Here is a 21456-nt window from a genome sequence, read left to right as displayed (position 1 = left end):
GGGTCCAGGACTCAGTCTCACCAGTTTTACCTGCGCAGTTTGAAAGTTGCTCGTGGCACATAGTGGTCAGGACCCAGTCTCAGGGGGATTTACCCACGCAGTTTGAAAGGTACTTGTGATCTACATGGTGTTCAGGACCCGGTCTCATGGGGTTTGCAGTTTGAAAGGTGCTCGTGGCCCATAGCAGTCAGGACCCGGTCTCAGGGGGTTTTACCCGCGCAGTTTGAAAGGTGCTCACAATCTACTTGGCTGTCAGGACCTGGTCTCGTGGGGTTTGCAGTTTGAAAGGTGCTCTCGATCTATGTAGGGGTCAGGGCCGCCTCTTTCCTGCCCTGCACAGCTTCTCTGATCACCGGCTCAAGGGCGGCGTTGGTGGCCCCGGTTCTCCAATCACTGCTGGGGGGGGGCGGCAATGGCGGCCCGGTTCTTGCCTGCCGCCTGGGTTTCTGATCACCATCAGCGGCAGGCAGCTTCTTCTGTCTTTCCCCTTTCACCTCCCAGCATTGCGCCCACATATGCAAATTAACCGCCATCTTTGTTGGTGTGTAACCACTGTCTTTGTTGGCAGTTAATTTGCATATCGCCCTGATCAGCCAATGGGAAGCATAGCAAAGGTACAGTCAATTACCATGTTTGTCTATTATTAGACAGGAAGCTAGAAACACCCATATTTCTACCATTCAGAAATAAATACCCAATCATTAATTTTTGTGTGATTTTGATGTCTACTCTTCTGTAATTATTAAACAAAGAGAATTATACTGTTCACATTGTTTTAAAAACTGTTTTTTGAAATAAACAGCTTGTAGTTCTCTCTTTCTCTTCACTTTTTCTCTCTTAAACAACAAACACTGACGTGTATGTAATATAACTCACTCAAAATATTTTCCACAGATTAATGGACTCTACTCAAACAATTTTCTATTATTGTGGAAAATATCTGTTATGTATATACATTTTCCAAATGTATTTTTCAGCTTTGCTGGATATGTGTATTAATATATTGACGTTTAAAACAGAGTACACACACACACACACACACACACACACCACATCATAAGTTTCAAAGTAAACAAAAGAGGCAAGTAGTGTTTCAACTCTCCTCTCTTCCCCTCAGTGTGCCGTTCCCATTCCCCAACACTTCAGACCTAACTGTTAGGTGGGGTCAGGGCCCAAGTGCACCAGAAGAGGCTTCCCAGCCTGGTGTGAAAGAGTGTGAATGCACTAGGAGGGAGGCATGAGTGGAGGGCAGCCCTGAAGAGAACGGCGGGAGAACGTATTTTACTTTAGTCAAACAATGCGATATCATGCAGCAATAAAAATAAAAAAGTGCCGATACACATAATGTGGCTGACTCTCGAAAAACATTGTGTTTAACTGAAGAAACCAACACAAAATCACATATCGTGTATGATTCCTTTCTCCTTGTTTTGAAATTTTAGAACAGGGAAGACTAAGTTATAGTGATTTGCATCAGATTTCTTTTGTTTGTCCTGGATTGTCCTGGTGAACAATGGACATGAAGAAAATTTTCAATTGATGGAAATGGTCCACATTTTGATCGAGGTGGTGGTTATATGAGTGTGAGCATTTGTAAAACCTCACTGAAATGTCTTTTCAAAACCATGTCTCCATTGTGTGCAAACTGATCCCAGAAATTTAATTTGTTAAAAGCTGAATGCACCGCACTGTCTCCAGAGAATTTAGGTGTTTGGTCTCCCTTTGGCCAGACTGTTACTGGCTCCCACAGTAATGTTTATGCACTGGCTAGTTGTGTCTCTATCTATAAACCTTGTGAGAGAGCAATGTGTAGTGACGTGCAGGTGAAGAATCAGATTGAACTTGGAAAGTATGTGGAATGGAAAGAAAACACCTTTTGAGCACATTCTATGTCTGGCACTGTACAGCTGTGCTACTGCTTCTTTCCACTCCTGGGAGCCCTAAGGTTCTTGGAGCACAGAGCCTCCCCTTTCTGACCTCCTATTTTCCCCGCAAAGCTCTGCACATGACTTCCAATGTCCTTCAGGGTGTGGTTTTACTCCCCAAAGGGAAGCATGCTCCTGTTGGTTTTATTGTCTAAATCAGTCCCATTTGTGAATTGAACATTGGGAGGACCAACACCTGAATATCTTACAGGAAGATTTCCTCTCTGAAATATGTGACTGCCGCCCTCTGCAGGCAGGAGGAGGAGCTGCACTGAGCATTTTCCACCAAAGCAACTTCAGAGTTCTTATCATTTCATACTCAGCTCAGTCCAAAGTCCACCGGGATGGCCTTTATCCCCCTCTTTCAAAGTAACTAGAGAGTGGAGGCAGGCTGTGCCTTTCTCATCAGACCCTTCTCATAGAGGCATGCCAATGCCAGTGCCTCCTGGCAGTGCTCTTTGCCCCCCTCCTGAGGATATTTTCCCAATCAGGGCGGGTTGAAGCCTGCTGGTCCCAGCCCCTGCAGCCACAGCCTTGGATGCTGACCACAAGGACAGCCAGGTGCAAACTGCCTCTGGAGCGGGCACTGTGGGTACACGGAGGAGACCAGGGGCTTCCAGGAACACCCACCCTGTGGCCCAGTCTGGACGGTGAGAGAGAAAGGTGTGGGATGTGCAGGTGTGTCTTTGGGGCATGTGGGTCCTGGAAAAGGGAGGGCTTGACCTCAGGGTCACATGGTGAGAAAACTGCCTTTCTTGGGGAGCTAAGCCACAAGAGCTGTTTGTGGTCAAAAGAAATAAAAAAAGTATCAATGAAGGCATGAGTGAGTGAATGAATGGATGAATGAATGAATGACAAGAAGGAGAAAGATTGGCTGAGAGAATGGACTGATTTTGTGTCTGACTTTGTTTCTCAACGTTGAACTCAGGGCTTTCTCTTTCAAGAGAGCCAGGTGAGAGGCGCGTCCCCAGGGTCCCCAGGCGAGCAGACAGCTCACAGGACACAAGAGGACGGTTTACAGCTGTCCACACCTGTGGGGGAACCAGCTGGTTTTCAGAAAAAAGAGGAAAGGAAACCCATTGGCAGGTGGGTGGGAGTTGGTGGTGCTTATCGGAAGGCCTGTGAGGGACAACAGACAAAACCCTGAGTACAAAAGTCAGTGTTTGGGAGGGGACTTTTTCCTAAACCGTTCACCCTGTGGACTTTCTCACCCTCTGCTCAGCCCACCCTCCTCCCTCAGTGAACAGTGTGCGTCCCGTGCTGCCTCCTGCCCTGAAGATGGTGGGTGTTCCTGGCCGTGCCACTGGCTGTCTCCTCCCCGTCCTCCTCCTCCAGGTGCCCGCATGGTGCTCCGCAGGTCCGTGTTCTCCCTCGAGCTTTTTACTTTTTGGCTTGTTTTCAATGGTTCTTCTGTGAGGATAAAGCAGGCTATCCAGGGGTCACACTCTATCCGGGACTGTGGCTGTGTCTGCTGCCAGCAGGGGGTTGGAGGGCTGGGCCAGGAAAGGGGTGATCGCCTTCATGTCAATGTCCCTTATGCCTGTGGTTAGACCTCATAAAACTCATAGCTGTAATATTTATCTAAATCTTTATTGCCTATGTGTGATTTTAGCCTGTTTAATTTTGATGTAAATGTTTGTAAAATGATGTTTTCACTGCCAAGAAAACTCAATCTGTGTACAAAGAATGTGGACTCAAGATCCCTGAGCTCTATCTGGTTATAATCTTGGGAAAAGGTATTTATTTTTTTCTGGGACATGAGTTTTTTCCTTTATATAATAAAAGGACCTTCAGTATAAAGTTTTCAGACACCAGGCTTAAAGATAAACTAGCTATGAGATTATAATAATGATATTTTTACCTCTGATTTAAGGTCAATTAGGCAGTGAGTATCAAATGTTTAATTTCCATATACGTTGACTCAGCAAACCTACAAGAATGTACCCTAAGGATAAGCTCTCCCATATGTACACCTATTATATACTAGAGGCCTGGTGCACGAATTTGTCTATGTGGGGTCTGGCCAGACCACCCCAATGGGGGCCGATTGCCAGGCCAGCCAGGGGGTGGAGCTGTGGTGGTTGGCTGGCCAGCCCCATCCCCTGGTCAAACGCCCAGTCAAGGGGACAATTTGCATATTAGCCTTTTATTATATAGGATAGTGTTTATTGTGGGGCTGTCTGTAGTCATAATTGATGTAGGAAAGTTTAAATGTGATGGTGGCAACATTTAGGACTTTCTGTATTAAAATAGCTGCATGTTCCTATTGCAGAAGTTGATACACAATGACCCCATTTATGTGAAGCAGATGATATTTTCCAGTTCATCATGGCTTTAAGGAATGCCAATGCCTTTTTCTAAATTAAATGGCTCATGTAACATGTATGGCCAACAGCCCAGTACAGTTGGTAAGGAATAGATATCCTTCGAGTTATACCAGTTCCCTGGGTTGTACACAGGAAGGGAAAGGAAGGGGTCTTGGCTCAGTCCAGCCTAATGGCCAGTGTCATGCTCCTTGTCCAGGACTGCCTGATCCACGCTCCTGGGACAGACCAATCAGGAGCTTCTTCTCTCAGGTCACATGCCTTTGCCATTAGTGCTCAGCCCTCCTGAGCACCCACACAGCATGCCTTTCTGAACCCTTCCCACCCCACCCTGCATTTGCCGGCCCTTAAATCCTAACCATGTACAGGATCCCCAGGATCCTGGGCCTCCAAATGCAGATGTTGCCCAGGGGGCACCAGTCACTTTTTAGTCATCATGGTTTTCTATGGCAAAACAGCTTTCAGGCAGATGTCTGTAAGTGACTCGACACAAAGGGGTATTTTATAATTTAGGTAAAGTTCCCATTTAGGCCTGCAGGCATCCTCATTCCCTTCCCTGGGGATCCAGCCCTCTGCTCTGGTAGGACTGCCCTGCTTCTTAACACCTGGAACCACTGGCATCCAAGTTTTGCACTTCTCTCAGTAAATCTTATACATTATTATTTTTTTAAAATATATTTTATTGATTTTTTACAGAGAGGAAGTGAGAGATATAGAAAGTTAGAAACATCGATGAGAGAGAAACATCGATCAGCTGCCTCCTGCACATCTCCTACTGGGGATGTGCCCGCAACCCAGGTACATGCCCCTGACCGGAATCGAACCTGAGACCCTTCAGTCCGCAAGCCGACGCTCTATCCACTGAGCCAAACCGGTTTCGGCCTATTATTTTTAAATTTAAAATATTTTTTAAAATTTTCAGTTATAGTTAACCTTCAATATTATATTAGTTTCAGGTGTACTGCATAGTGGTTAGACAATTACATAATCTACACAGTGTTCCCCCTGATAAGTCTAGTGCCCACCGACACCATACCCAGTTATTACAATATTATTGACTACATTCCATATGCTGTACTTTACATCCCTGAGACCATTTTATAACTGCCAATGTGTACTTTTTAATTCCTTCACTTTTTATACCCAGGCCCCTTAACCACCCCTACCCTCTGGCAACCAACAGTTTGTTTTCTGTATCTATGCATCTTTCTTGTTTTCATTTATTTATTTATGTATTTATTAGATTTCACATATAAGTGAAACCATGATATTTTTCTTTTGTTTGTCTGACTTATTTCACTTAGCATAATACCCTGTAGGGCCATCCATGTTGTCACAAGTGGTAAGATTTCATTCCATTTTCTGTGGCTGAATAATATTCCATTCTGTATACTAGTATGTACCACATCTTCTTTATCCATTCAAGAAAATAGTTTGTATGAAAAAAAAAAATTCTCTATGATTCCAAGCCTTCATAGTTATTAAAAATAAAAGACCTAAAATAGCTTACCTTACCTTATAAATTCTACTTTTCACCTTGGGATAGCCATACACTATAATCCTCCCGGCATCCCAACCCAACATTCAGTAACCTAAATGTCAAGGTCAGAAACATCTATTTATCCTTCTAGGAACAGAGTGCTGGGAGGCAAAGGGAAGAATGACGAGGGAAGTACCTTTCAATATCCCTCTCTCCACCACAACAAAAGAGAAATGCTTAATAAGTTACTTTGCCATATTTAATTATCAATAAATCTCTTTTACATTGGCTTTACCTAATTCACACATAAATGCATAGAAAAAAATGCCTTCTCAAAGACCAAACTATAAATAGTTGTTACTTCAGGGGAATACAGTTGAAGAAGTCAGATTTTTATATATAAATCAATTTAAAAATATGTATTAACTTTTTGGAAAGTAATATAAGTAAGAAAATATGTATGGGTCTCTAAATAAAGAAATGCAGATGGGTCTTTCATCTCTTCTCCCCTCACTCATCCCCTCTAATCTCTCTCTGATTCTTATGCAGCACCCGGGTTTTCTGTGAAGGGGCCAGCTGAACCCGTCATGGTCCTGCTAGGGGCAGATGCCACTCTGCCCTGCCAGCTGTCCCCTGAGCAGAGTATAGCCCACATGCACATCCGGTGGTACCGAGCCCAGCTGTCCCCCGCTGTGCTTGTGTACAAGAATGGGCAGGAACAAGGTGGAGAGCAAATGCTGGAGTACCGTGGCAGGACCGAGCTGGTGGGGGACTCCATCGGCAAGGGGGCCATGGCCCTGCTGATCCACCACGTCCGTGCCTCTGACAATGGCCAGTACCGGTGCCAGTTTAAGGACGGTCACATTTCCCAGGAGGCCATTGTAGAGCTGCACGTTATAGGTATGTCCATCTGGCTCACCTGTCCTGCTGTAAAGCAAAGAGAAAGATGAGGATGTCTGGATTCCTAAGCATTCCTTGTGATGCTGACATGCTACTTTACCTTGCAGAATATTTTCTTTGTTTTCTTCTTTTTTAAAATAATCATTGTTGAAAGTATTACATATATCCCTTTCATGTCCCCACTGACCAGTTCTAGCCTGCCCCTGTCCCCTGCCCCAGGCCTTCAGTCTATTGCAGGACAATGGCAGATGCAGTTTGCGACTGGCCCTGAGAACCTTGTTTAGAGCTATCAGCAATCCACACCTTGTGGCTTCCGCTGCTGGGGCTGAGTGCCTTTGCAAAAGACCAAGATGTACATCAAGGTCTGCTTTTCCTTGCCCCAGGCCCAAGAAGCAGGGCAGGCCAAGACTGAAAGCCTCCAGAGATCCTCCTCTGCCTGCCGTCTAACTTTTATTCTCAGTCTTAATGAGCCTCAGGCTATGAAGGCACATACAGCAAGGCATAGACTCCACAGGGTGGGGTGAGTGGTTTTCCCACAGTGTGGGGCAATTGCTTCCCCTCCAGCCAAAGCTGCCTGGGTGGCAAAGGTCTCCCTGAGAAGGATGTCCTCTGCAGTTTGAGGACAGGAAACTGGGGTGGCTGCCTTCTGAGCTCTAAACCCAGACCCCCAACCCTGGATTATCCTCACACAGCTCCAGTCCACTCTGCCCTCCCTCTGCCAGAGGCCAAGATGAGTGGCTGCACACGAAATTTTGTGTATTGTCCCTGAATTTCCAGCCATCTCTCCCTGGCAGACAGAAACCCTGCTGCTTTTCACAACCAAATGTTATGTGGGTACCCTTCTCAGTTCTGGTACTCTGGGCTACGGCACCAGACCCAAGACCTCTGGAACTTTAGCTGCTGCCTGTGGGAGCCCAACCAGCCCCCTCAACCTCTGCCCTTCCTACCAGTCTCTATGTGGTGTCCACTTTTCATCCTTAGTTATTGGGGTTCTCTCCAGCTAGTCTTTAGTTGATTATTCAGGACTAGAGGCCCAGTGCATGACATTCGTGCACAGGAGGAGGGGGTCCCTCAGCCAGGCCTGCACCCTCTCACAGTCCAGGAACCCTGGTGGACATCCCCCTCAGGGTCCTTAGCTCTGCTGCGGAGGCGGGAGAGGCTCCCACCACTGCCACTGCACTTGCCAGCCATAAGCCGGCTTCTGGCTGAGTGGCACTCTCCCTGTGGGAGTGCACTGACCACCAGGGGGCAGCTCCTGTATTGAGCATCTGCCCCTGGTGGTCACTACATGTGAAAGTGAGCAGTTGTTCTGCCTATCAGTTAATTTGCATATTAGCCTTTTATTATATAGGATGGTTTTTCTGTATTTTAGTTGTAATTTCACTTTGGTCTTGGGAGAGTATCAGTGTAGCTTCTACTTAATCTGCCATCATTTTGGAACCCAGACTACCTTGCAGAATGTCAATTTCCTAAGCTCCCAGTGAGAATAAGAGTACATACCCTGTTCACTTTTGAACAATAATGAAGGCAATATTTCTGATGTTTTGGTACTCCAAAGGATCCCAGAAAATTAATTGACTAGCATTGATTCAGATAGGTACTGATACCCCCAAACATTAGTTTTATCCAATCGGGAGAGAAAGATAACTAATATAATTAAACTCTTTTTTCTAACTTTCATTTTTCCTGTTCTTTTCTCTTCTTAATATTACCTCAGTGCTCTCTTAGTCCAAGTATAGTGCACCAGCATTATGTTGATTTTGAAACTGAATCACAGGTCACCCTAATGCTGGCTCTGAGCGGTTTCTTGACCTCTGAGCTTCAGTTTACTCATCTGCTTAGTGAAGGGCAGTGTGGCCTTTAGCCTCAGAGACTCCTGAGCACCAAAGACCACGTGTCTCAGGCACATGCCTTCTCTCCTCAGGCTTGGGCTCTGACCCTCACGTTCACATGACGGGGCCTGAGGACGGCGGGATTCGAGTGCTGTGCTCCTCAGGTGGCTGGTTCCCAAACCCCAGGGTGCAGTGGAGCGACAAGGCGGGAGTGAAGCTCCTGTCCCACTCTGAGTCCCTGACCCAAGATGGAGATGGGCTCTTCCACGTGGAGGCATCACTTGTCGTCATGGACAGCTCTCTAGGCAATGTGACCTGCTCCGTCCAGAATCCCCTCTCTGGGCAGGAGAAGGTGTCAACCATCTTCCTCCCAGGTCAGTGAGGCACAATCTCCAAGGCACAGCTGGGGGTGTGGTAAGGGGAGGGAAGGTGGGTAGGGCTTCCCTCAGGTGGTCCTCACCGCATCTGTCCCTGCCTGTCAGAGCCCTTCTTCCCCAGGGTGTCTCCATGGAAGGCAGCCCTGGCTGGGACACTCCCTGTGCTGGTGCTCCTCCTCATCGGGATCAGCTACACTGGCTGGAGAGAACATCTGGCCAAAGAGAGAGAACTAAAGAAGAGGGATGATGAATCTGACGAACGTGATCAGATGAAGCGTGAAAAGGAAAAGGCACTTAATGCCAAAGGTAAATTGGGGCAGCAGGGCAAATCAGAGCTTTATAAAATAGCTGGGGATACATTGTGCAGTGAGAATGGGGAAATAAAATATTTCCTAAAGGCCTCAAGGAAATCACAGGGTACCAAGAATTCCACAGGAGCCCCAGGGAATGAGAAAACCATGTGGGAAGCCAGGAGGTCTGTGGTAGTGGTCACGAGCCTCCTCATGTGGCTCAGACCATGCCAGGTCCTTCCATGCCTCTGTGCCCCAGCCTATGCTGATGCTCCAACTGTGGAACTGTCTGCCACCATCTTCTCTTCCTATTCCTCCTTCAAGAACAAGTTTCAGAAACCACTAAGAAATCTTAAACCCCATGAAGCATGGGCACGCCTTCTTCTGTGGCTCTGTGATACTTCCCAAGTAACTTCTCTTAGCTCTTGTCATGTTAGATTTGACATGTAAGTCTTCTAATTTTCTTGCCTACTTTACTATGGTTCCCCTAAGGGAAAGCCAAATTTAATTTATTTAGCTACTTCCCGAACTCAGGAGCAGCTAAAACCCATCTTGATGGAGTTTATATCTTTTCTTTCAGCGAATCTCAAAGCAGAGCTGGGTGAGTCTTGCTTCTTCTCATGCCCTGGGGAACTTGCTTTCCTTTCACACCTGTTGTGGGTTTCTCATTGAGTGCTGTTTCTTCCAGAGAGGCGGAAGAAGTTATACGTTGCAGGTAAGACTCCCTGGTTTCCCCTGCCACCTGACGTCCTGATGCCCAACACTTCCTCAGCTCCTTCTCCTCAGAGGGGAAGACTAAGAGATTCAATAATAATCAGTGGAAGAAAAATAAGGTGGAGGGAGAGGAATGTGAAGCCCCAGATGAATGTCTCACATGTTTTACCTGGATTTGTTCTGTTCAGATTGGAAGAAGGCCCTGCTATATCCTGGTAAGTAACTCTTTGGCCTCAGACCTTGCCTAGTGCTTCTGGTATTCTGAGCACAATAAGCAGAGACAAAATCACAACACACACACACACACACACACACACACACACACACACATTGTGAAAATGTATTGAGTTTCAACCTGTAGTATTTTGTATTTGGATGCTTAAGTAATCAATTGTTTTCCAAAACTAAGGATAGAGGAGAAATAGCTGCTAACCGGGGACTTTTACAACACGTATAGGGTATGATTCAACAATAATTGTTAGCTCATCCATCATGGAGAAGGAAGGCACAGAACTCAGAGCAATTTTGATGAGATTTGGGAAGAATAAAAAGTAACCCATTATAGCAGCATTTCTATACTGAAATTAAGGTTTAAAAGAGCAGATAATGTATTATATTTTAAATTTGGGAAATATATTAACTATGACTTTACTTATTTGAAACAAAGAAAGTAAAGTTCAATATACAGGGATGGATTTATGTTTTCAAATAACTCAATATCATTTATAAAATTTTAAAAAATATGTCTATCTGGTGGTAGAAGGAATTGATTGTTGTTATACCTTCTATGTATTGTGTGGGTTTTAAGTAAGTGTGTGTGTGTGTGCGTGTGTGTGTGTGTGTGTAATAGAGTTGGACCTTGAAAACATATCAGGTCATTCTTTGAACGTATGTGTGTGCAATTTCATATGCCAGACATTGTGCTGGATGTTGGTGGCATGAGCCATTATCTCTGACCCTATGGAACTTAAATCCACTGGGAAAGTTAGCTAGCAACTGCACACAGCCTGAAAAGTGCTTTGATAGGAGGAGGTCAGAGGAGCCCCTCACAAGAATATAAGTTAATGAGGCAGTTTCTATAGAGTTTTCTGTTACAAGACGCTTAAAAATGTTCCCATAATTCCAGGGGAGACAGCAAGTACTGAGGATGAGGACAGAAGTTTTAGCTCTAACTCTTAACAGTTTCAGCTGAGGAATAGGGTCATTCTCTGTCTTGGCCTCAGTCTCCTTACTTCTAAGGCGAAGAGCTTGGGATGATTTCAGCTGTTCCTCAGGGTTCTCTGTATCGGAGCTACACTTGTCCAGGAGGGAAGTTCTGTGAGAGACCATAACACTGCTCCTGTCGAGAACCATGGCCATGTCTTTATTTGCCTATCATCCTAAGACTCTATGTTAATATCCAACCTTTAAATAACAACACAGGTCTTATTATAAGAGAAGTGGCCATGAGCGGAAGCAGATGCAGGAATCTGTCTCTGAAAAACATGCACACATTGAAACTGATTACAGGGGTCAAAATAATAGAGGTCAGTTGAGTAGCTTAAGCCACATTTGAGGAGGTCACAGGCAGGAAAAAGCCGCCAAGTAAAATAAAATAAAATGAAAGGACATTTGATAGGTCTGGTCCTCACTAGGGAGGGCCATGGAGATCTTAAGAGCATAGGCACCTGGAACACCGGACCCTCTACAGGTGTCCCCTAACCCAGCATCCGGATGAACTAGGTGATGGTTCCTAACCTGAGGCAGGGCACAGGAAGCTACGTCTGTCCCCTAGTTTCTGGACATTACCAGAGTGAGGGGCTTAGAGGGGGAAGTGAGGAGAGTCCAGAAAAATTAGCAATGAGCCAGGGTTGAAGAATCCTCCTCCTTTTCATTCCCTGGCTGTGTGTCCATCTTGATCTCAATTGGTATTGCTCTTTTTCAGACTGGAGGAAGGAACAGTTCGACATTGGTGAGGAGTTCTTTATTTATCTAACTGCCCCCCCCACCCCCACCCCCCGCTGCCGCCCCATTTCCCTTCCTAACGTCAGTGCCTAGTTGAAGATGGAGGCAGCATTATTCTGGTAAAGAGAGGGAAGAACATGCAGGTCAGTAAATGTTAACCTGAACTGAAACTTGCTGCTGGGATTAGCTACTCCATTGTGCTTCTGCCTTTGTCTGTTGGCCCAGCTTTCTCCTCTGTAGAGTCCACTTGGTTCTGAAACAGAAATTAGTGCAGCCCCTCTGCGAGGAGACCCCCAACTAAAAAGTGCTCAAAATGGCAAGAGTAACTGGGCTGCTCTCTTTAAAGAGGTCAGCCCTCATGGAGCCTATTACTCATTAAGGATTGTAGGTCTGATTCACAGAAAACACGGAAAGAGCATTATTCTCAAGTGAACACCGCAGTCCCTGGCTCACTGACATTCTTCCAAAACACGGATAGCAGCATGGATGAGATAAGGCCAGATGAGTAGCATCGCACCCTGGGGAGAGCACAGCTAACCCCCCAGCCTCACCTCCCCAAACACAATTTCAGAAGAGTGGTCTTTCACCACGTAGCCCACGTTTGCTAATTTGTGGTTCCGGTATAGCAGATGTCTGAAATTTACAGTGTTGTCCTTTCCTTTCTTTTCTTCCAGCTCCTGTGACTCTACATCTTAAAACTTTTCTCCAGAACAATTCTGACACAGAGAGAAAAGAGACCTTGAGAGAGGAAACACAGGATCTCTCTCTTAGTAACAAGCAAGGAAACGGCAACCTCATCACACTTAATATGGAAGGCTTCACGTCAGGGAGATATTACTGGGAGGTGGACATTGAGGGCACTGATGAGTGGACTCTAGGCATTTATGAGGAGCCCACAGACAGCAGGGGATTACAATTCAGAATCTTAGAGAAGAAGGGATGTGACTACAGGGCTCTCGCCTGTTGTCTCCAAAAAAATTCTCTATCAGAGCATCTCCCGATAGAAAAGTGTCCACAAAAGGTTGTGATTTTCTTGGATTACGAGGACGGTGACATTTCTTTCTACAACATGACTGATGGTAGCCACATCTTTTCTTTCACCCAGCTCAGCTTCTCTGGGTCATTGTATCCTTACTTCAAACTGGAATCCATGGAGCTTTCCCCATCTGCTCAATATTAAGTGATTTAGAGGGAAAACCCTATACCATGAAGACAGTAGCCCGTTCTCTGTAATGCTGCTGGGATTCCAGTCTTGTTGGGTGGCCCCAAGCCATTGACTTCGAAGCCTCTTGGCATAAGGCCCTATAAGTCTGCATGACCAGAGTGTCTGACTACATCAAGCAGTGTCTCTTAAACAACCTCCAGAGAAGTAGAATTTTTTGCTTATTGCTGTAAATGTTGTTTCTTGATTTATATATATGTATCACAGAATGATAATTTTCTAAAATGAATTACTGTAAAATGAAGTGAATAAAGGACACATGATTACAAGTGGTAATTATTATTAGATTCAATATACCTGCAATTATTCTGTCAATTTGCTCTAAAAGTGTTATAATATACTCGCTGTCTGTATTTGTCTCAGAAACAACTGGTAAGAAAGTTTATATAGAGGCACTTGTCTGTGGCCCACATGTTGAGTAGTTTTGCTAACACAGTATATACAGGAATAAACATTTAGATAAATATCCTGACATTTTTTAATACCAGTACTGCATAAAAATGACAGAATGTGTTTTCTAATATTAAAGGAGAAAAGTGAAACTATAATTTTATAACAAGCTGATCTAGATCTTTAAATGCAAGGATAATTTGAAGAAAGAAAACTAAACATCAGTCACAATCTAATCCTAACTAATGTGATGGTGTCAACATGATGGAGGCTGGAGGCCAGAGTGAAGTCAGAGGCATTTATCATGTTGAAGGAAAGAGAAAAGACTTTGCCTAAGATATTAATAAGAAAATGACCACTTTATACTCTTGGGAATTCTCAGTTTGTCCACAAGCAGAGATAAAGAAAGGTGCTTCTTCTCCCTCCAGTCACTCTACCTATTATGTGACCCAAATTGCGCTTCTGGAGAGAGAAACTACACTGTGTGAGATGAAAATTACATCAGAGGGAATTAACAGCAGACAAGCCATTGCAAAAATAAATGATTAGTGAGCTTGAAGATAGAGACATAGAAACTATCCCAAATTTAACACACAGAGAAAAATTAATTTAAAAAGGAACTCATAGACACTGACAACAGTATGGTGATTACCAGAGCGAAACGAGGGGTGCGGGGGAGATAGAGGAGGGTAAAGGGGGAATAAATTGTGGTGGAAGAAGACTTGGCTGTGGGTGGTGAATCCACAATACAGCATACAGATGATGTGTTATAGAACTGTACCCCTGGAACCTATCTAATTTTATTAACCAATATTACCCTAATAAAATTCAATATAAATGTTTAAGAAAATGAAGAGTATTGGTGAGCTGTGCGAAAAAAAAATTAAACGCTCTAATAGAAAAGTAATTGGAGTCCTTGAAGAGAGGAAGAAGATATATTTTTAAAAAAGATTTAAAAAGATAGAGCCAAAAATATATCTAAATGTGATCATTATAAATTTTGGATTCAAAAACAAGTTTTACACAGAGATGAGATTTTAGTGGCTATCAATAAATCTAAAATTATGAAAATGTTTAAGCCGGTTACAAGTTGAGACAAAAGGACTAGATTTTCAGAATAATTCAAGGTAGAAATAATGAAGATAGCAGGAAAGATTAAAATCAGGTACAAGAGGGGGTTCTGACCAGATAATTTTACAGAACTGATTCATATTCTCACATGCTAGAATAACAGTTAGAGGGAGAATAGAAAATGGCAGCCAAATAGGCAGCAGTGTCATGCACCTCCTCCTAGGGCCCAGCCAGAAAAGCAAATAAATTGGAGAACATCCACCCTGAATTAACAAATTAGACACAGCTGAGGAGACAATTTTCAATAAGGAATGGCAAAGGATGCCTAGATCAGTGGTTCTCAACCTTGGCTGCACATTAGAATCACCTGGGAATCTTTTTTTAAAATCCTGATTTCTGGCCTCATCCTCTGAAAAATTCTGTTTCTTTGTTATAAGGTGGGGCCACAACATTACTAACAAAGAAACAGAATTTCCAGAGGCTGAGGCCCAGAAATCAGGATTTTAAAAAGATTCCCAGGTGATTTTAATGTGCAGCCAAGGTTGAGAACCACTGCCCTAGAGTATGCCACTTGCCAGTCATAACCCATGTGAAACCACCACCGTGCCCCAGCAATGAATAGTGCAGTGTTCCAGTCGTCTGCAGGAAGCATGAGCCACCAAAGTGAGCTCCCACACCAGGGCTCCTCAACAACCAGCTGGGACCCAGTGTCCTAGGATCTGGCTCCAAGATCACACAATGCATGCAGGCTAGGGGGAAACCTGTGCCCCACCCCCACCCCCACCCCAGGCCCCAGAATCATGCTGCTAGCCTGACCTGGAGCCACCCAGTGCCTGCTCCAACCCAAGCCCTGGGACCTGCTGCTGGGATGACCTGGAGCAACTCAGAGCATGGCCCACCCTAGGCCACAGGAGAGTATGGACTGTGTGACCCAGAGCAACCAGTGCATGCTCCACTCCAGTCCCCTGGGATAGACCAGCTGGGTTGACCTGAAGCAACCCATACCCGCTTCACCCTGGCCCGGGATGGGTGGCCCAGAAGAACCCAGTACACCCTTCACTCAGGGCCACCAGGGAGCTCTTACCGTGTCACCCAGAGCAACCCATACCTGCTCTACCCTGGCCACTGGGACAGTCCTGCTAAGGCCATCTGGAACAACACAATGTGGATCTCACTCTGGGAGACAAGAGAGCATGGACTGAGCAACCCAGTGCAATCCGTCCCTGCTCCACACTGAGGAGGGGTGAACTGGAGCAACCCAGCATGTGTCTCACTCTGGGCTACAATAAAACAAGGTATGACCCACAGCAACCAATGCCCACTCCATCCCTAGCCCAGGGTCTTGTTGCCAGAGAAACCTGGAGTACACCAGCATGTGCCCCACTCAGGCGACAGGGGAGCTCTGACTGTGCTACACAGAAAAACCCCACACTCGCTTCTTCAAGGCCCCTGGAACAGTCCTGCAGGGGCTACCTGGAGCAACACAGCACATGCCTCACTCTGGGCCACAGGAGAGCACTGCCGGGGTGACCCAGAGCAAGCCTGTGTGCCCAGCCAGGGGCCATAGGACCATGCTGTAAGTGTGATGACAGAGGGACTTAGAGTGCCATGGTGCCACAGGTGCCAGGACTGCAGAGCAATTGCATGCCAGAGGGCTCTGGGTCCTCACAGGGAGTCACACAACAGAGGAACTGTGCATGTGCACCCACCACCCTGAGCATCTGAAACAGAAAACTGGGGAACCAGATCCATGACAGAAGGGTATAAAACTCAGAGCAGAGACAATAAAGGAGTGAGACTCAAGGCAGACTCAGCCTCTGGGCTAACGATTTCCAGACAATTGACCTGATAGAGTCTTCAACCTCTCAAACTCCTCCATACTGGGTGCCCAGGGCCAGAAAGGGACAGCAAAAATGGGGAGACAAAGAAACAACTCACCCAAGGAAAGAAAAGGAGGAATCTCCAGAAAAGGAACTAAATGAAACAAAGGCATGCAATATGTCAGAAAAACAATTCAGACTAAGGGTCATACAGTTCATAAACTACTTGGATGAGAAAATCAACAACTTATGTAAGAATCACGAGGAAATCAAGAATGATATAGCTACAGTAAAAAACAGGATGGCAGGATTCAACAGTAGACTAGTAGTGGAGAACTAAATTAGTGAGTTAGAAGATAGGGCAGAAAACACACAATCTGAACAGCAATTGGATGAAAAATTAGAAAGCAGGAGGAGAGCCTAAGGGAGCTTTGGGACAACATGAAACATAGTAATATATATATATATATATATATATATATATATATATATATATATATATATATATATATATATATATATATTAGGGGTGACAGAAGGACAAGAAGAGGAGCAAGGATTAGAAAACCTATTTGAAGAAATAATGAAAGAAAACTTCCCTGATTTGTGGAAGAAAAAGTCACACAAGCACAGAGTCCCAAACAAGATGAACCCAAAAGACTTACACAAAGACACGTCATAATTACAATGGTAAACATTAATGACAAAGAGAGAATCCTAAAGGCTTCAAGAGAGAGACAGAGAGTTACCTAAAAATGATCTCTCATTAGATTATCAAATTATTTCTCAACAGAAACACATCAGGCCAGAAGGGAATGGCATGAAGTATACAAAGTGATGCAAAGCAAGGGGACTGAATCCAAGAACACTCTATCCAGCAAGGCTATTATTTAAAATTAAAGGGGAAATCAGGAACTTCACAGACTAAAAAAGGCTAAGGGAGTTTATCCCTACCAAGCCAGCAATGCAAGAAATGCTAAAGGGACTGTTTTATAAAAAAAGAAATAGAAAGGCAACAAGGAGCACATGCATAAATAATAAAAATGATTACAAACAAGTACCTATCAATAACAACCTTAAACAAAAAAAGGACTAAATGCTTCTATCAAAAGACACAGAGTGGCTGAATGGATAAGAACACATGACCCATATATATGTGTCTACAAGAGACCCACCACAGAACAAGGGACTCACACAGACTGAAAATGAGGGTATGGAAATGTAGAAAAATACAACCTTCCAAAATTCAATCAGGAAGAATAAAAAAAAAAACCTGAATAGGCTGATAATTATGAAGGAAATGAAAGCACTAATCAAAAAACTTCTAACAAGCAAAAGCCTTTGGACCAGGTGGCTTCACAGGGAAGTTCTACCAACATTCAAAGAAGAACTAAAACCTCTTCTCCTCAGACTATTTCAAAAAATTCAAGAGGAAGGAACATTTCAAGCTCTTTCTATGAAGCCAGCATTAACCTTATCCCAAAACCAGATAAAGACACTATAAAGAAAGAGAGTTACAGGCCAGTATCGCTGATGAACTCAGATGCTAAAATCCTCAACAAAATCCTAGCAAATTTAATCCAGCATTACATTAGAAAGATCATGCACCATGTCCAAGTGGAATTTATTCCAGGGATACAAGGATGGTACAATATCCACAAATCAATAAATGTGATACATCACATGAAAATTTGAGAGATAAAAACCATATTATCATATCAATTGATGCAGAAAAAACATTTGACAAAATCCAGTACCCTTTCTTGATAAAAACTCTTAGCAATGTGAGAATTGAGGGATCATACCTCAGTATAATAAAAGCTATATATGACAAACCTACAGCCAACATCATACTCAATGGGCAAAAACTAAAACCATTTCCCCTAAGAAGAGGAACACGATAGGTATACCTACTCTCACCATTCCTGTTTGACATAGTATGGGATGGGCTAGCTATAGCAATCAGACAAGAAGAAACAAAAGGCATCCAAATTGGAAAAGAAGAAGTAAAACTATTGTTACAGATGATATGATATTGTACATAGAAAACCCTAAAGCAGTGGTTCTCAACCTATGGGTCGCGGCCCTTTTGGGGGTCGAACGACCCTTTCACAGGGGTCACCGAAGACTATCGGAGAACACTTATATAATTACATATTGTTTTTGTGATTAATCACTATGCTTTAATTATGTTCAATTTGTAACATTGAAATTGGGGGTCACCACAACATGAGGAACTATATTAAAGGGTAGCAGCATTAGGAAGGTTGAGAACCACTGCCCTAAAGACTCCATCAAAAATCTATTAGATTTAATAAATGAATTTAGCAATGTAGCAAGATACAAAAATTAACACCCAGAAATCTATGGCACTTTTATACACCAAAAATGAACTCACAGAAAGAGAAATAAACAAACAAACAAAAAACCCAATCTCATTTACTATTGCACCAAAAAAAATTAAGATACCTAAGAATAAACTTAACTAAGGAAGTGAAAGACCTTGTACTTAGAAAACTACAGGATGTTCAAAAAAGAGGTAGAGGAAGACATAAACAAATGGAAGAATATACTGTGCTCATCGATTGGTAGAATTGGCATCATTAAAATGTCCATACTACCTAAAGCAATCTATAGATTCAATCTAATCCCTATTAAGATACCACCGGCATATTTCGCAGACCTAGAAACAACTCTCCTAATATCCATATAAAATTAAAAAGGACCTGGAATAGCCAAAGCAATCTGGAGAAAGAACAAATTTAGAGGGATCACAATACCAGATATCAAGCTATATTACAAAGCCACTATTCTCAAAACTGCCTGGTACTGGCACAAGAACAGACGTGTAGACCAATGGAATTGAACAAAGAACCCAGAAATTAACCCAAGCCATTATGCTCAATTAATATTTGACAAAGAGGCAAGAGCATACAATAGAGTCAAGACAGTCTCTTCAATAAATGGTGTTGGGAAACTTGGACAGATACATGCAAAAAAATGAAACTAGACCACCAACTTACACCATAAACAAAAATAAACTCATAATGGTTAAAGGACTTAAATGTAAGATGGGAAACCTTAAAAATCTTAGAAGACTCCATAGCCAGCAAAATATCAGACATATGTTGTAGTAATACCTTTACCGATACAGCTCCTAGGGCAAGGGAAACTAAAGAGAAAATAAACAAATGGGACCACATAAAAAATAAAAAGCTTCTGCACAGCAAAAGAAACCTTCAACAAAACAAGAAGGCTCATTGCATGGGAGAACATATTTGCCAAAGTTTTATCCAATAAGGGCTTAATCTCCAAAGTTTATAGGAAATTCATACATCTTAACAAAAGGAACCTAAACAATCCAATCAAAAAATGGGCAAAGGACTTAAATAGACACTTTTGAAAGAGGATATACAGAAGGCCAAGAGACATATGAAAACATGCTCAAAGTCACTAATTATCTGAAAGATGTAAATCAATACAACAATGAGGTACCATCTCACACCTGTCAGGATGACTACCATCAACAAATCAACAAATGACAGGTGCTGGGGAGGATATGGAGAAAAACAAACCCTGTATACTGCTGGTGGGAATGCAGAATGGTGTCGCCACTGTGGAAAACAATATGGAGTTTCCTCAAACAATTAAAAATGAAACTCCCATTTGACCCAGTAATCCCACTTCTAGGAGTATATCCCAAGAAACCAGAAACACCAATCAGAAAGGACATACACACCTCTATGTTCATAGCAGCACAATTTATAATAGCTAAGATTTGGGAAAAGCCTAGTTCCCATCAGCAGATAAATGGATTAAAAAATTGTGGTACATCTACACAATGGAATACTACATTGCTGTAAAAAAGAACACTTACTGTTTGCAATAGCATGGAGGGCATGGAGAGCATTATGCTAAGTGAAATGAGCCAGTCAGAGAAAGATAAATATCACATGATCTCACTCATTTGTGGAATATATTGAACAACTTAAACTGATGAACAAAAATAGATCCAGACACATAGAAGCATCGAACAGACTGTCAAGCCTCAGAGGGAAGGCAGGAGAGGGGAGAAAGAGGGAGAGATCAACCAAATGACTTGTATGCATGCATATAAGCATAACCAATGGACACAGACACTAGGGGGTGAATACATGCAAAAAATCTTAGAATGTGCTGAGGGGTGGGGGTGGCTGGGGATAGGTCAATGGGGGGAAAAAGGAGACATATGTATTACTATATATAATACTTAAAACAATAAAGAATTTAAAAAATAAAACATAAAAGAATGACAGGTAGAGCTCACCATCCTCTAAGTCTACCTGAAAACAATGCAGAAAAATGAAATAGACTTGTTAGTATAACAGAAATAAGGAACTCTGGGCTGGCTTCTCTCCATTTATAAGATGGCTACAAGTTTTATTTGGTGCAGTCACAGAGTAATGACCTTCAATTACTTCCTAAGCACGCTCTTATTCTTTATTCTTATAATATCATTTGAAAAAATACTTTATATATTTTTTGAAGTCAGAGTATTTATAAAATAAAAAAATAAATTAATATGTTAAGATGCAATCACAGGACTCTGCCACACCTTTACTCAAAGAGCAACCACACTCTAACTGCCCTCATGGCGTTTAGTGGTGCAGAACAAAGTTTACAGGTGAGGCTCCACAGTACCTTTACCCCATGAAGATGCTGATATGGATCATGAACCTTCAGTTAATTGTGGGTGAAACTCTTAATGTGAAGAACAGAGTTCAGAATATCTTATGTCTGTTCCCGCTGAGGCTGGTGTGATAAGAGGGTCCTTGAACAATGCACTCCCCATCCACCTCACCTGCTTTGAAAGCTCAGCTTGAGCTGATAGATATGGAGCAGGAAGCATGGAGATGGCAGCCTGGGCCTTTAATCACTTGAGAATATTTTTTAAATTACTGGTTCCTCCCCTCCTGCCCACCCCTGAAAAGTTTACATTTGATTGGTCTGAGGTGCAACTTTTGCTATGGTAGTTTTTAGGAAACTTTTAAGGTGCCTCTCATGGAGAGCTAGAGTTAATAACTGTTGATCTGGAAATATGGTTAATATTTTTAAGCAGTTGTGTAGCCAAATGAACTTTGATGTCACACTCCTTTAAACTGTATCACTCAAAATACGTATTTCTCAG

At 43.2% G+C, this 21456-nt stretch overlaps 1 protein-coding gene across 1 annotated transcript; it reads left to right on the top strand.

The window, feature by feature from the left end:
- Positions 1-4685: 4685 nt before the first annotated feature.
- Positions 4686-12970, top strand: LOC308521526 (butyrophilin-like protein 1; the record flags this gene model as incomplete). Its single annotated transcript, XM_081094603.1, is given in 9 exon segments — positions 4686-4746; positions 6279-6629; positions 8554-8835; positions 8944-9144; positions 9709-9729; positions 9817-9843; positions 10031-10057; positions 12461-12948; positions 12950-12970. Coding segments are annotated over 9 exon segments (1479 nt in total).
- Positions 12971-21456: the final 8486 nt, after the last annotated feature.

This window comes from Myotis nattereri (genome assembly GCF_964212035.1).
Source record: "Myotis nattereri genome assembly, chromosome: 6".
Classification (NCBI taxonomy): Eukaryota; Metazoa; Chordata; class Mammalia; order Chiroptera; family Vespertilionidae; genus Myotis; species Myotis nattereri.
This window is presented reverse-complemented; position numbering and strand designations above follow the sequence as displayed.